General features: G+C 47.9%; 1 protein-coding gene across 3 annotated transcripts in view; it reads left to right on the top strand.

Moving 5' to 3' along the window:
• The window catches only part of LOC135913596 (uncharacterized), a 48835-nt gene extending 36349 nt beyond the window's left edge, over positions 1-12486 (top strand). For all 3 annotated transcript variants that reach the window (XM_070537842.1, XM_065446111.2, XM_065446110.2), the window contains one exon: positions 10034-12486. In XM_070537842.1, coding sequence (XP_070393943.1) covers positions 10034-12102 — 2069 coding nt within the window. In that variant the 3' untranslated portion in view covers positions 12103-12486. The remainder of the gene's footprint in view (positions 1-10033) is intronic.
• The last annotated feature ends 3065 nt before the right edge of the window (positions 12487-15551 follow it).

The raw sequence follows: 15551 nt of genomic DNA, 5'->3' as shown, positions 1-15551 counted from the left end.
GATAGGAAAGAAATGCAGAAACGTCCGTGTACCGTGATTTATGTGCACGTTAAGGAACCCCTGGGGGTCAAAATTAATCGGAAGTCTCCCCCTACTGCATGCCTCATAATCAGATGGTGGTTTTGGCAACACCAAATTCAATTTAATGGAGTTACCGTCACTTTTTCATATCGGCTACGTTGTTTCGAACATCTGTTTCTAACCCCTTTTGTGGGCCGATCCCGGAAATTGGGAAGTCGAAATATATCCCACTGGTACATGCCATTGGGTATTTGATTACTATGATAATGATGTGGATTCTAGCGATGATGACGATAATATTTGATAACAGAGAGTTCGAAGGGGATTCAGCCTGCAGTGGACGTCCATCAAAGGTGTCGCTCCATCGCGGCCGATAGAATACTCAATAAAACCTACATAATAAAATAAAAGCTAAATAAATACATAATAACAAATAGTAAAAAAATAAATAGTAAAAACTTATGCATAAGAACTTGCCATGACGAAATTAACAAGGTTTTCAATCTTCTTATACTCCATGGTAATGGTCTATCTTTTACGCATGAGCTTGCAACTGATAATAAGCTGCAGCTTTTAGAGTTAAGCATCAGGAATTTAAAAGAACATGTTTGCTGGCGCTGTTTTCCGCGAGCGCAAAAACAACTGTTGCCCAACGACTCTGCCCACTCGAAAATTGTTAAAAGAGGTAAAGCGACGCTCTGCCTATAGGGTCCGCGCTGAGAAAGACGTGCGTTAACCAGCACCAGTCTAGTTTCGAGCACCAGGTCCAGCGGCTTTTCAATGCCGGATTTCCTCGTTCGGTCATCACCTCGGTGGCAGAAACCTTGTTGCAGAAGCTCAAACGTAGCAATAATCCCAATGGGGAAGGGGGTGGGGGGGTGGGTACAGTGAGTGAGCAGGATCCCCGAAGAAAGGTTCAGGTGGTACCTTATTGCCACAAGGTGAGCCACAACCTCAAGAAGGTACGTGGCGAACAACTATAGGGTACCTGTTGTGTGTTCCGCCCCGTACAAACTGGCTCGCCAATGCCCCGAATCACGGTATGTGCTGTGCACAGGTGCAAAGTCAAGCCCACTATAAACGCTACGTGGAAAAGTGTTCCACTGCTGTGGTTTACTAGATACCGCTAAATGCTGGGAAAACCTACGTCGGACAGACCGGCCGTTGTGTGAACGACCATATTAGGTAACATGTAAACAACTTAAAAAGGAAGATGAGCTCCCATCTCTCTGCGCATTGCAAATCGTGCTGTTGTAAGCCACGTTTTTCTTAGGTGAGAATTCTAGGTAGGCATAGATATAAAACCGCGCCGGGGAACTGCTAGAAGCATATCACATTCATATGAGTGGCCAAGCATGTGTTAGTCAAACATTTGGTTCGTTATATGATGCGGATAAGAAATTGTTAGGTTTGACGTGAACAAGATGACCTGTTGCTTGCTCCTTGCTGCCCCCTGATGTCGAGAGTGCACGCGGTATATATGTAGAAAGCATTGTGCCTAATTAACAGTTGTAAATGTAGCGCCGTCTTTCTTTCTCTTCCCTATCACTTAGAATCTTTCCTTCGCGGTTTTTCTTTTTGCGCTAAAATACTATGTCGCCATGCAAAAACTCCACTGAAGTTGCCTAAGTATGCGGAAGCATTGTGCCACTTCCTCACCTCCACCCAACCCGGTGTCATCACCAATCTTATCAAGTTTGATCCGACCAGTATAAACTCCTATAAGCCCTTATCGGTTTTTATCAACCTTATCGGACTCTATCTGGCCCTTATCAACTCTTATCGGTCCTTATCAATCTTGTCAGAATTGCTGCGACCATAATAAGCCCTTATCGCTCTTTAGCAACTTAACCATCCTCGTCGAATCATTATCAGCCGTGATGAGACCCATCGAGCCCATCATCACTGCTTATCATCCTTATCAACTAACTGACAGCTTATCTGTCTGCGTTGCGCGATGTGAAGTGCATGAGCCTTTCGGAGATCGCTGTCATTTCGGTCGGTGAAGAACGCCCCAACGGAAAGTGCATCCCGCGACCACCGAAACGCATCGCGGATGTGCTTTGTTTGGCATTAAGTTTTCGCAAAATTTTCCATGATGTCTGCAATGCTCCAAGTCGGCTCTACGTGTAGTCCTAGAGATGGCTTTTATTCCAATATCGACAGAAGACGCTTTGCTCCCTCGCGAGCGCGACATTGAGCCGACCCTCGCAAGCTATCACTCACACCTACATCGTGCGGCGCGCGGCGATGATGCCATCGCCCTTGGACTTCATACGGAACATCACGGCCACCCCGACAGCAGAAATGCGACTGGAGTGTCCATATAATTGCTGTCGCAATGTAACCATGGGGTATATGGCTCATACATCCCATTCTTACTCCCAACTCGCCAATGAACTTTCGTGTCCTCTTTCGCACAGTTGCTTATAGAAACGCAGGAACGAGAACGTTCTCAAGCAGCTTAAACTTATTTTATGCTATTTATTTTAATGCCTTAGCATTCTTGGGGTACCTCACGCATTGTCCGGGGTATACCTATGTTTGTATCTAACCGTTTTTCCGCCTATACCTGGATCACTGGGTAGATTATGGTGGAATGGGTAACGAATCGGACTGCTGTGCTAAGGAAACAGGGTTCGAAACCAACCATCGGACCAACTTAGGTCGGTGAGTATGTGACAGCGTGTACATACGTGCCGCTCTTCAACGAACATCTTCCACGCGTACATGGGTCACTGTAGATGCGGGATTAGGTAGGTACCGTTGTTCGAAGAAACTCTGACGCCGAGGTGAAGCACTGGGTATGCGCCACTCGGTCTGTTCTTCAGTGAACCTCTTTGATGCCAACTTGGGTCATTCGGTATGTGCCAGGTGTGAACCACTCTTCAGTGACCATCTTTGACACCAGAAGAACGGCAGATTGGGCGAGTTGGTTTTCTATAATGTTTAAAAACAGTGCTAGAAGAAGAATAAACTTTATTGTACGAAGGGACTCCATGTGGTTAAGCCCTCTTGTAGAGCCCCACTTGCCAGGGTTGCCAGTTAGGGTCGCCAATTAGCTTCCTAGTGCCAGATCGAAAAGCCGTGCCTCCCAAGACCACGTTGTGAGTGTTTGTGATGCGCTCACCAGCCTGGATACTGCCTGGGCTGGGCGCTCCATCCACTGGTAAGTACTGTGTGTCCATGTGGCTGTGTGGTCGTTGCACCACGGACATATCCTGTTTGTGTATACCTCTGGGAAGATTGCGTGCAGTCTCGATATGTGCGGGTATGTGTTTGTTTGAAGGCGGCACCAGTCCCTGGCTTGTTGGCTACTTGGGATGGGGAGGAGCACACTTCCGTCTGGTCAGGCGCTGGTCCCCCAAACTCTGCCTACTCGTGATGGTTTTTTCATGGTGACCAGTGGGGGTCCAGAGGAGGGTTCTGCGGCTCGGCCAGCAAGTCCGCCAGCTGCGCAGTCCACCTCCTCGTTGCCCCCCAGGCCCGTGTGCCCCGGGCACCAGACGACGGCATGGTCCTCAGTCAATCTGGGGCACAGGATATCGGTGACACACCTGGGAAGTGTGCCTCTGAGATATAACCTACAGGCGGCTTGTGAATCTGTCAGGATGTATGTGGGGCCACCCCTTCGTTCTGCTTCTCTGATTGCGAGGGCTATGGCTGCTGCCTTTGCGGTGGCGCTTGATCTGGCCCGTATAGACAAGCAGGCCGCCATCTTGTTTTGGTTGGTTACTGCCGTTGCGTACGCCTGTTTTCTGGAGCCTTGTGCAGGTGAGGAGTAAAGGCTAACGTCGTTGTGGTAGCTATCAGAATTGTTCGTTCTCTGGAGGAGTTTTCGTGCTCGCGCTTGCCGCCGCTTTTGGTTGTAGAGCGTATGCATGTTCTTGGGGACCGGTTCCGCGATGATGCTTGCCCGTAGGTGCATTGGTACGATAGCCGTTTCGTCTCCGCAGTATTGGGGAGTGAGTGGGTATCCCAGTCTTTGCAGTAGCTTTCTGCGCTGGTGCGTGGTGTTGAGTCTTTCTCTTTGTGCGATTAGCGTGACGGCTGCCAGTTCTTAATTTGTGTTATTTGCGCCGATCGACATGAGTCTGTGCTCATGCAGTTCGGAAGTTGCAGTGCAGCCACACTGACAAGTCAGCGCCATGTGTGTCCCACCCTCTATTCTGCTGTGCTGTTTCGCGTTGTTTTTAAACATTTAGACACCAACTTGGGTAACTAGGTGTGTGGAACTGGGAATGCACGCTGTTATGATTGGGGGCTCAATCCCATCGCTCGTGATCCGTTGTCAAGATTGGAGTCAGGCATGAATTCGAAGGTAGCTGGCCCATACCGTCGTCCAACTTATCCACGCTGAGGACGTTGATGAAGGGAAGGACTACTTCTCATCGAGAACGAGGAATATGGGTTCATTTACAGTATTTACATCAGTCTAACATGACTGTTTGAGAAAGTACGTCAGTCTAACATGACTGCTTGAGAGAGAGTCTCAGTCCAACATGACTGCTTAAGTAAAGTGTATCGAGCATTCGCACAACAGCAGTTTTTAAACACTCGGTCCTCCCGTGATACAAAGTGACGCGAACGTTCGTTTAGTCATCGCAAACTAGCCGCCTCTCCACGGCACGGTTTACACACACACGCACACACGCATACACACAGGTGTGATGGTCCGGAGCCGACGTCAGAGGGGCTTCGTAGAACTCGGAGCCGTTCCAGGTAGCGCGTTGTCTTGCGTCTTGGTCGGTGCGTGGGAAGGAGTGTCCGTCGGCGTTCCCGTGGCAGCTCCGCCGCCCGTAGATCAGGTCCGCTTTGTGGTGGTGGTGATAAACTTTATTGAAAGAGGGAAGGGTAAAGAGGGACGTGGCTCAGGGTTTGGGCTCAAGTAAGACCCTGGGCCTGCTTGGCCTTTTCCGTCCAGTCCACCAGTTCAAGTTGTCGGTCGACGTCCCCGGAACTGAGCCAGGCTGTCCAGTCAGTCTCGCTGTTGACGGGGGGATGAGAGAACGGGAGCGAGGTACATTCCCACATTATGTGTGTGAGTGTTCCTGTTTCTGAACAGAGCCAACATTTGTCGCTTTCCTTGCCCCCTGTGATTTTGTTAATGTATTTTGGGTGTGGGTATGTGTTTGTCTGAAGTCGCCGAAACGCGACCGCTTGCGTTTTGTCGAGTTGCTTGGCCGGTGGTCGCGTTGCGCACAAAGCCTGCTTCGTCAAACTCCTTCCGTCACAACGCATCCTAGATGAAGCGACGGAGAGTGAAGGATGCGCGTATTGATATCGACACAAAGTCGACTTAGCCACGTCGTGGCTAGAGGTTGGCGGCAATGCTCCCGGGATGTTGCCTCCACAGTCGCAACTGGTTGGCAAAACTTTGCACTGCAGCTGGCCGTTCTTAACAACGCTCTACAATGACGAAAACGATCACTTCCATTTCTCCGATATGCATCGAGCCCACATCATCGAGCCGATATGCATCGAGTCATGAATCGAGCCCACATCACAAGGACTCCTCAAGAACAGCAAACCGACGCATTAGCAAGCTGCACCACAATGCACTGGACTTATGTTGGTAATTGATTATGTGCCACCGAGCGTACGTCCAAGCGAGGGCACAGCGTTTGCGGGCACCGGCGCGCCACGATTCTCGTCTCGGAGGATTCCTCCATACTTCTCAGCAATGCCACTAGATGGGGCCGCGTGTCCAAAAAAAGTAGCGCGAGAGAGGAGCCTGGTTGCCGCATGAGGCCCTTCTCATCGTTCGTACCATAGAGTTACTATACTGACTCTAGAGGACAACCTACCCATAGGGCCAATGCATTAAAATTGGGAACCGCAAGAGCACCGCCATGTTGCTACGCGCCGAGGTTGCCAGCTCCTGAGACGCTTGCTAGACTTGGTGACAGTAGTCAGCTTTAATCTGGCAACCGTAGCAGCATGGCGTCTCGCTTGTAGTGTGGTGATGTTGTGTGCGTGCAGCCGTGTGTTTGCGCTTTATAAGTTGGTTCTTTATTCTATGTTGCGGGATGGTGTAGGTGTGATCCATGTTGGCCGTGCAGCTGGCAGTTATGCAACCTAAGGATGATACTGTTGAAGTTTCCGGCGGTATGCTCTTTTCGGCGGTCACGCCTGTTGCTGGAGTGTCACTCGGACGAGGTTACGAGTTTGGAGCTAGAAGCTGTGGTCAGATTCCTCGTTGGCGTTCCATAACTCTCTTCGCACGGGCGCGGTATGTTGCAGAAGCCGCTGTCGCGATCTAACGTCTCGACGGCAGAGCGCTTTTTTTTTATTACAAGTACTGATCCAGCTGTAGGGCACATGTAACCGACAAACGGAAGTCTCAGGAGAGCACCGGAGATTATAATAAAGCAGGCAGCGTAGGAACACCAGGGCACCCAAGGAACAGTGAAGAGATCAAAGCTCGAAGCAGGACGGTATGTAGGCTGGGGCCGCCGAGGCAGGTGTGTGCCAGGGAGTGTTCGCCCGGACAGCTCCTCTGGCGCGCGCAGCGGTGCCTCGCAAGGTCGAGATATTTTAAAGGCACCTGCGCCCATGATCGTTCTTTTGCCTCGGTGCAGTGAGCACGATTAACCAGAATAATATGGAGGGCATCCGGCGCAGTCGCGAATGCGAGTCATGGCAAATGTAACTCGCGTCGCCAGGCATGCGTAGCAATATCATAGTTAGTTGTATGAACTTTATGCATAGTACGCTTTGTTACGGTACCTTAAAGCAATGGGTCTAGACGACGGTGTTGGTACATTTTTTTCGTACCGCCCTAACCCTATACCCCCACCCTACAAAAACACACACACATACTCCCCCCCCCTTTTTTTTCTATTTTTATACATACAATACCCTCCCATGACCAATTGACCAGTTCATGTTGTCAACTTGTCAATACCTGTCATAGGAATTACTGCAATAAACACAATTCCACGACCGGATTGTTTACTTTTATTGTAACACTGAGAGCTACGTAGAACCTTATTTTGTATATGTGAGAGAAGTATAGGCCTTTTGCACATGTGGATATCACAAGCTTAATCCAATGTGCAATACACAGACAAAGCAGCTGTTACAACATGAACTGCATTGAGGGCCACACAATACATACGTAATTAAAGGTGCAAAACATAGAGGGAAGTTTCAAAATACGCTCTGTAGTACTGCAAACTATAACATATATTGTACGTGTACACTGAATGTTCAAAAAAGCAATGCATCAATGTCCCACTTGCCTTCAAGTTTGCTGAAGTATATTATGAGCATATGTTCAAGAGGAATCTGCTGACACACCGCAATCAAGGTGGCTGTTCGAGGTGTGCTGGCTGCCTATATGTAAGAAAAAGAAAGAAATTAGATGAATGTCAATAACAGTGCTATTGCTTCTTGCCTCTTACCTGCATTTGCCTCCACGGCCTCTTGGTTTGCGAAGTCTGCATGAGGGAGCTGCTGTCGCTAGGCGTAGGCATTCTCTAAGCAAAAAGAAAAGGCCATTCAAATGGGGAATTATGGAAATAAATGTAGTTCTTATGTCTGCTTCTTCCACTGTTCTTGCCTAAAAGTTTTCAAAGCTAGTGTCCAGAATACGCCAGCACTTTGACTGCTTTTGCTTTTTACCTGTGGGTGTTGCTGTGAGATCCTTAGTATTACTGCGTGTAGCACTGTAACACTTGGTAGAGGCACTTGAAGTGATAGTCAAAATATAAAGAATCATCCTTGTCTTCATGAATGCTTTCAATTTCTAAATGCAGTGGTAACTATCACTATTGGTGCAAGGTCCCCCACATCTATGCGGCAAATGCCATAGCTCGAAACTGAATTTTTCCTTTAGTCTTTCACAAGGCGTCTGATATGTCCAAATTAGATGTGATCCGTTTATTTTTATTTAACCCAATTTGGAGAGAGCATCATTAAATTGATTTTTTTTTATTTTTGCGTGTCATGCTTTTTGGTTTGTTTCTGAATTGATCAAGCAACGGTCTCATCATGCTTAAGTTACTTATGTAATGACAATCATCAGCTTTTTTTTTTGCAGAGAAACTGCGTTTCCTGACCCATTGTTTGCCATCCCATCACTCGCATAATTTTGCAGAGTATTATACATATATCGACTTGCTTGACCTCCATTAAAGAGTCTTGCATTTTCAAATATCATTCTTTCCTTAAAATCATTCGACATTTCTCATAATTTCTGTACCTTGGGCTTCTGATACTATGCATTCACCATTTATGTTTGTTTTTCTGACTAGAAATGCCTTTAATTTAGAGCTTAAATTTTACCTTTGGAACACACAGAAGGGCTTGTCATTGCATCTGCATACAAGGGAACATGTTTCATTAAACATTTGCAAAATCTAATAGAAGATTTATTAATGCAGCTTGTGTGATTTGACTGAATGAGCCATAAAAGTAACTCATCTCACTTGGTAAATTAAAGCACATATTAGTGTGATGTACAACGTATGTTACACTAACGTGGTGGGTTCTTTTGCTTATAAAGCAAAATAATCGGTGCGCGAGGAAGAAAGTTCTTTTTGCATACCCCTTGTACACACTGAATTAAGGAAAATGAGCTGGGGCTGTCCACATGATCTACCTATTTTACCTGCTAGTATACTCAACAAAAATGTGTCCCAGCTTCTTAGTGGTATTTGAGATTATGTCAGTATTGCATATATGTGCCTAGTGTCTAAAATAATTGAATTCCGAAAATGCTCGTAGGGATCTGATGTGCATATTTGCAGTTTATGAATACATGTAAAGGACTCAGCATCAAGTGCAAATGAACGGTCCCACAGTCCCGGAGTCTATCATGCAAATATATTCGCTGCACACATTTGAGACCAGAAAAGATATGCCACATGAAATGGCGTGCAAGGAAGTGTTGAAAATATTGCACCGTTTATGAAACGCCTACGCTATTAATATGTGGGTTCATGCACTCGATTTCATCCGTATTAGGCACTCGCCTCTTGATTGCTTCGTGGCACAGAAATACTCGGCATCAGGCTGTTTTTCTGATGTGGCCTTTGTAGAAGCATGATTGTTCAAAGTGCAACAATTAAACAGATTCTATGACTTGCTTGTGTATTCACCAGTACTATTCCGGTGCGCTGGTCCGCCTGTCCAGCAATTTCCTACTGAAGGAAAACCTGCAAATAAAACACCGCTCCGTATGTAAAAAAATGCTCTACTGTGGCGCTTCTCAAACGATTGTGATGCATGACAGGAGCTGTCTACTCGCGTGATGTTCTGAACAAGAAGATACATTCGTTTACTTAGATGTGAAGGTATATTAGCCAAAGCACTTCGGGGATTCGGTGGCACAAAAGGCACGAATCTGCCATAGCGTCAGATGTTGACGCGCGATCGCTTGTCGAACATAAACTGTACGAAACTACTACGCATTTCAAAAAACAGACATTCGAAACCGAAATTCGTGTCGTCCTTTATTGCATGCATGTGTATATCGTGATTTACATAAGCCACGCGCTTAGCAAGCGCTTTCAGTAAACTTAATATCAACCCATCACCTTCATAAATCCATCAGGTATGCGTTTTTAAATGACAACGCATAAGGTGACCTGTACTTGTTTTCAGCTATTTCAATAGTAACTGCGCTGGCCACACTGACCAGTAGCAACAGGGCGGCGTCCTAGCGGTTCCCACTTTTTCAGCTTTTCCTCGATAGTCGCTGACTCCACGGCTCGTACGCACTGGCGCGCCGTGCATATCGGAGGCCTCGCGTAAGCTTTTCTACGGCTGCGCTAGGTGGCGCCAAGTGTTCTTAGGGAAGCGCGAAAGAGGAATTCCGCTGCGGTAGACGCCTCATAAATAACTCGCTGCGACGGTGGAAATGCCTTGTGTCGCTATATTGACTAAATGCTGAACGCATTAGCTTCATTCCTACATGCTGAGTGAAACATGAGTAAACGATTTGCATATTTGCTTATAATTGTTCGTTTCATTTATTCATTCATTCGTTCTTTCTTTTTACTCGCAGTTGGGAAAATGCTGCGCCGCGAGTTTCCGCTCCCCACCTCGATAGCCGACTTGACGATCAGGTCGCCCGCGTTCTGCGCCAGCGTGTTCGTGCTCGCCAGCCTAGCCAGCGTGCTGCTCCTGTTCGCCCTCTTCATGCCCGCGCTTAAGAAACTCACCAACCGCTGCTCGACCGCTGACTGCAGGCGAGCGACGGAAGAGCTTGAATTGCTCATGGACGCCGAGGTGGAACCGTGCTCAGACTTTTACCACCACGTGTGCAACAAGTGGCTCGCCAGACACGCAGATGGCGTGGATCTCGCCCATGCCACGCTCTCGGAGGGTCTCAAAAATGCGCAACGGTTGCTCCTGGAACGAGATCGCGAAACAAATAATAATCAGTACGGCCTTTCTGCAACTTCCCAGCTTGTCGCTGTGTTTGTGCCCTGCCTCGCATTTCTGACGTCATCGGCTGACACCGTAGACAGGGACCTGGTCCAGACAGCCCGCAGCAACGTAGATGTGCTGATGTTGAGAACTGTGAATGAAGCTTTGCAGAGAGTTGTTCAACTATCTCTGCTCAGAGGAATCTCCACCTTATTCCACGTGAGCGTTGTGCGACATAACGGTGAAAATGCAACTTTGTACTTGTCTCAAGCGGTGCCGTTAACCGAGAAGCTAAAGGAGACGACGTATAGCGCCACTCTGCCACAGTACTTGGAAGAAATCTTGAACTCTGCTTCTCAGGCCCTGCCCGATGCTATTACGGGCGACGTCAGTGCCACAGCCTCGCGTTTAATTGAATTCGATAAGGCTGTATACGCCATTGAGCCTGAAGGTTTGCGTGTGAAAATGGTGGCTGTTTCGAACCGTTTGGCTGAGCTGGCTGGAGGCGGCGACTTCGTTCGTCTCGTTAACTCGTTGTTGCCCGAAACTTGGAAGCTTAGTGACAATTCTCCGGTATTTTGCAGCGGGCTTCACTCCATCGAGGCAGCGCTTGACTCTTTTCGAGGGCAGTACAAACTGGGACTGCTCTACATCTTTGTGCACGTCCTTGTGGAGATCGGGCAGTTCTACTATACCAAGCAGCTGCTCCACAAGAAGCTCACAGATGCGAAGAAGACCTGTCTCGAAGCAAGCAGAGATGTCATGTCACCGCGGTTGTGGTCTACAGCTTTCAGCGCCCTTACAACTCGCGGGAGCGCGGCAGAGCGGGTCGTGGACATGTTCGACCGCATCCGCGGGCTGTCGCCACTCCTGCCGCTGCTTTCCGGCATGAACGAGGAACAAAAGCGACACGCGTTGTCTTCGCTGTCAAGCGTGCAGCTACTGCACCTCAACGTCTCGTCACACACGCCTTTTAATGACTCGCACAGCGTGAGCGTTGACTCCGTGAACATCTCTGCAAATTTTGAAATTGAGTACCAGCCTCTCAAAAGACTCGAGGCATCGCGGCGTTTGGCTGAACCACCTTATATCGAAGACGTTCTTCAGAACCGCTATGCGATCAGGAGCGACGCCACCTACCTTCGCCTGCTGAACGCGGTGGTATTTCCTGCGGCACTCGGGCGCCCTCCGTTCGTGTACTCGGGCCAAGTACCCGTCGAGTTCGACCTGGCCACAGCGGGCACAGTGCTGGCGAGAAGCGTGTTCCAGGCCGGCGTGCCGTCGGCTCGAAGTGCTGTCGCCTGGCGCACGGAGAACGCGGCGCACTTCGTGCACTGCGCAGAGCACGCCTCGCACCTGCACGGCCCCTTCAGAGAGCTGACGCCAAGTCAGGCGCTGGATCTGTTCGCGTGGACGCGGTCGCTCCAGGTCGCGCACTGGCTAATGATAGACCACTACGAGGCGCTCCGGAACACTACGATGTCCGAGTATGACCGGGACCTGGCGCAACGGACGTTTTTCCGGAGGTTCTGCTTGTCCACCTGCAACGCCGTCGGCAATAATGACAGTGGCGTTAACGCGAGATTACGCTGCCTGCTTCCCATATTAAGCATGCCGGAATTCTTTAGTTCCTTCAGCTGTGCTTTTCCGGAGGCTGAAAACTTACGACGTTGTCTTAATTTTGAACATCACTTGCATTTATAGCACGCCCGAACGCACTAGTGCGCCCGTACGGTGTTTTTGTTCTGCACTGAGTACTCTACAGGCTGAACCAGGAATGACGGGTTCACGGCACATTGCTGATTTCAAACTATTTGTTTTGTTTACCTGCATTGTTCCAAAGCAAAGCTTAGGCTTATAAGTTTCGCCTCTACTACGTTCCATTTGTCGACACGCGTAGTTATGCGCTATAGCCTCAAGACAAAGAAACGATAACAATGGCTGAACGCACGCCCGAACGTGCTTGCTTGCTTGCAGCTGCTTTGCAGCATAGCTCGGCCCCCCAGCACAGCAGCACGATGCTCTACCCATAGGTCGCAATAACTTTTTTTCATGGTATCTTATGCATAAAAATTTACGTGCATAAAGCATACGGGTTGATCATTTCTAAGTCCAGCGGAATTTTTAAATATAGCCCGTAGCACATAGCATATTTCTTATCCTTCATCTATAGGTTACGCGAAGAGGCGGACATAACACTAGAAATAGTAACACGTATATTCAACGAATGAACGAAAATGAGCTAATTAGCTTCTTAATTACTTACGCACATATTGCTATTTGTGAATTGTACGCGGTGAGTTTGCAAGACGTATTCAGTTGAAATGAATTTCGAGGATGGCAACAGTTTCGAGATATTTTCCAAAGTGTGGGAAGAAATAAATAGGCATTCTAGCTACTTTTGTGCTACAATACATAAAAGAGCGTTTTGTAAAGAAAGTAGGTGGAACAACAGCGAATTTTTACGCCGAGTTCCAGACTGGTTCCCAGACTGATGCCAGTCTGGAAATTCATTCCAAATGGATACGCCAAGCGAACTCACAAGCTACCAATCGTAACTCAATATGTCTGTCTATTTTCTTTCGATTTCTCGTGCAAGTAATGCCCGCCTCTTCGAATAATCCACACCAACACGTGTGCAACAAGTGGCTCGCCAAGCACGCAGACGGCGTGGATCTCATCCACACGACGCCCTCAGACGGTCTCAAAAACGCGCAACGTTTTCTCCTGGAACAAGATCGCGAAACAAACAATAATCAGTACGGCCTTTCATACAACTTCCCAGCTTGTCGCTGTGTTCGTGCCCTGCCTCGCGTTTCTGCCGTCATCGGCTGACAACTTAGACAGGAACTTGATCCAGACCGCCCGCAGCAACGTAGATGTGCTGCTTGTCGAGAACTGTACGTGAAGCGTTGCAGAGAGTTGTTCAGCTATCCATGCTTAGAGGAATCTCCACCTTATTCCACGTGAGCGTTGTGAGACATGACGGTGAAAACTCAACCTTGTACTTATCTCAAGCGGTGCTGCTAACCGAGAAGCTAAAAGAGATGTCTTTCTATATTCTTTCGATTTCTCGTGCAAGTAATGTCCGCCTCTCTGAATAATCCACTTCAAGGACTAGAATTATGTGCTCTTCAACGGACGATTTTTAAATATTCCATAAAACCTAGATATCACCCCGTATGCATAGGGACCAGAACAGCCATAGTCCTGACTGCTAGCACAAAACAACCACTTCGCCGTATAATTAAGGAAGGGAACAGCTCTCTAAAACAAGGTCAAGCACTTCATCAACAGGATATGTCAGTCCGGTGAGAAGACTCTTTGATCAGTTGAAATACTTTTGTGATTAGGCCACAATCGCACGAATACTTCTATCGTGCCAACGGGTACTAGCTCTTAGAGATGGTCGCCGAGTATTGATGATGACGACGACGATTGCCATACTACGGCGCATGTCCACCCTGTGATTGACCAAGAAGTAGGCTACACATTTAATGTTGAGAAGGAATTAAGAAATGCGGGTAAATGTAATATAGAGTTGGTCAAATTGCGTAGCACCATGCCCGCGAGCCATTTTCCTTTACGCCATAAGGACGCAAGAATAAAATGGGACAAGAAGCCAAGCCAACGCAGCCAGCGTTTCACTGAGCTCTGCTGGATGACTGCTTTCCTTGGCCTTGTTCCTGTGGTTGTCCACTGCTGTCGTGGGGAGTGCACCGAGTGTGTCGGTTCGTTCCGCCTTGCCAGCCTACCCAGGCGATGGTGAGGTTGAGCGTCGACGCGGTTTGATGATCTGTCCTTGCTTGTTAAAGAAGTTGGTGTTCCTGACCTGGCCTCGTCCTCGTTGACCGCTGATGGCACGTCGGCATAGGCGGAAAGTTTTCACTTTTCAGGAAGGGGTGGGGGGGGGCGACCATCCTTCAGAACCCTATTATATGTATGTGTGTGTGTGCGTGTGTGTGTGCGCGTGTGTGCGTGTGTGAGAGAGAGAATTTATACGAGGATTTAAAAGACCTTACAGTAGGAGACAGTTGAACTTCACAGCCTGAGTCCTCTCCCACCATCAAGAATTCGGCTTCTCTCTGTGGTGTAATCTTCCTTCATGTAATTGTATACTTCGTTAACACTAATACTGCTTCACCTTCCCGGCGAAACTGCAGCCTCTCTGTGTCTCTTTTTTTCTTTTTCTGTGAATCCGAGTATAAGCGCTCCTGCGCATGACTGCTGTTGATTCTGATTTCGAGTGAATCCCGCTTGGCCTCACTTTGGTTACTGAGTTAATTATAATGTGTCCCAACTATCATGCACCAAGACTTTACGAAAGAGCAGTTGGGTTGCTTGAAGAAAACCTAGTGCATATTGTTTCCAATACCATAGAGTATCCACCACTAATTATTTCGTTTCTAAAATTTAATTCGACAATTGCAATTATTTTTTTATTCGAGAAGTACTATCCTAATTATCAAAGTACCAATGAAGCATTTGTAAGCACCTCTAGGCCCCTCTGAATGACATCTAAGTGCTGTGTTTTCAGCGACGTACCAATTTTGTGCAATTTTTACCAACTGGCAAGCAAACCTCACGGAATATGAAGAATGCCATCTGACTGCGCTCCCACCGGCATTATAAAGCAGCGCCCTCAAATAAGCTGATTGAAAGCAACTGCATTGCCTGTCGCAAACCCGAAGAGATGGCGTCACTTTGATAATGGTACGGAAGGAGCACCAACAGCAGGTTGCCCCGGCCGACTGATTGGCAAGGGCCGACTGATCACATTGATAACAAAGGTCCTTGATAACGTGGTCGAAGCGCCGCTCTGACCACGCACGAAACGCGAAGCGCAATGTAATAGGCATATCATGTTTCAAAATCCCGGCTTTGCTTGCACCACATCGACAGAGTGCGCGCGCTGCTATATTTCGCGCCAGGAACTTACTTCGAACCAAAACCAAATGAAAGTGACAGTTTTAGTTTTCATGAAAGTGTATACGTGCTGCAAATACAGGCTCACAGCATAAAGTAAAAGCGAAATAAACAGCCCGTGAAGCGACCCCCCTGTCGAAAAAAGGCAAAGCCAATGCGTTCAAGGAAGTAAATAACCACTTCTAAATTAGCTGAATTGGCAATCGGGACGCCTGCACAAGAAACAA

This window comes from Dermacentor albipictus, chromosome 4, assembly GCF_038994185.2.
Source record: "Dermacentor albipictus isolate Rhodes 1998 colony chromosome 4, USDA_Dalb.pri_finalv2, whole genome shotgun sequence".
Lineage (NCBI taxonomy): Eukaryota > Metazoa > Arthropoda > Arachnida > Ixodida > Ixodidae > Dermacentor > Dermacentor albipictus.
Note: the sequence above shows the minus strand (reverse complement) of the source record. Positions and strands in the feature narration are given on the sequence as shown.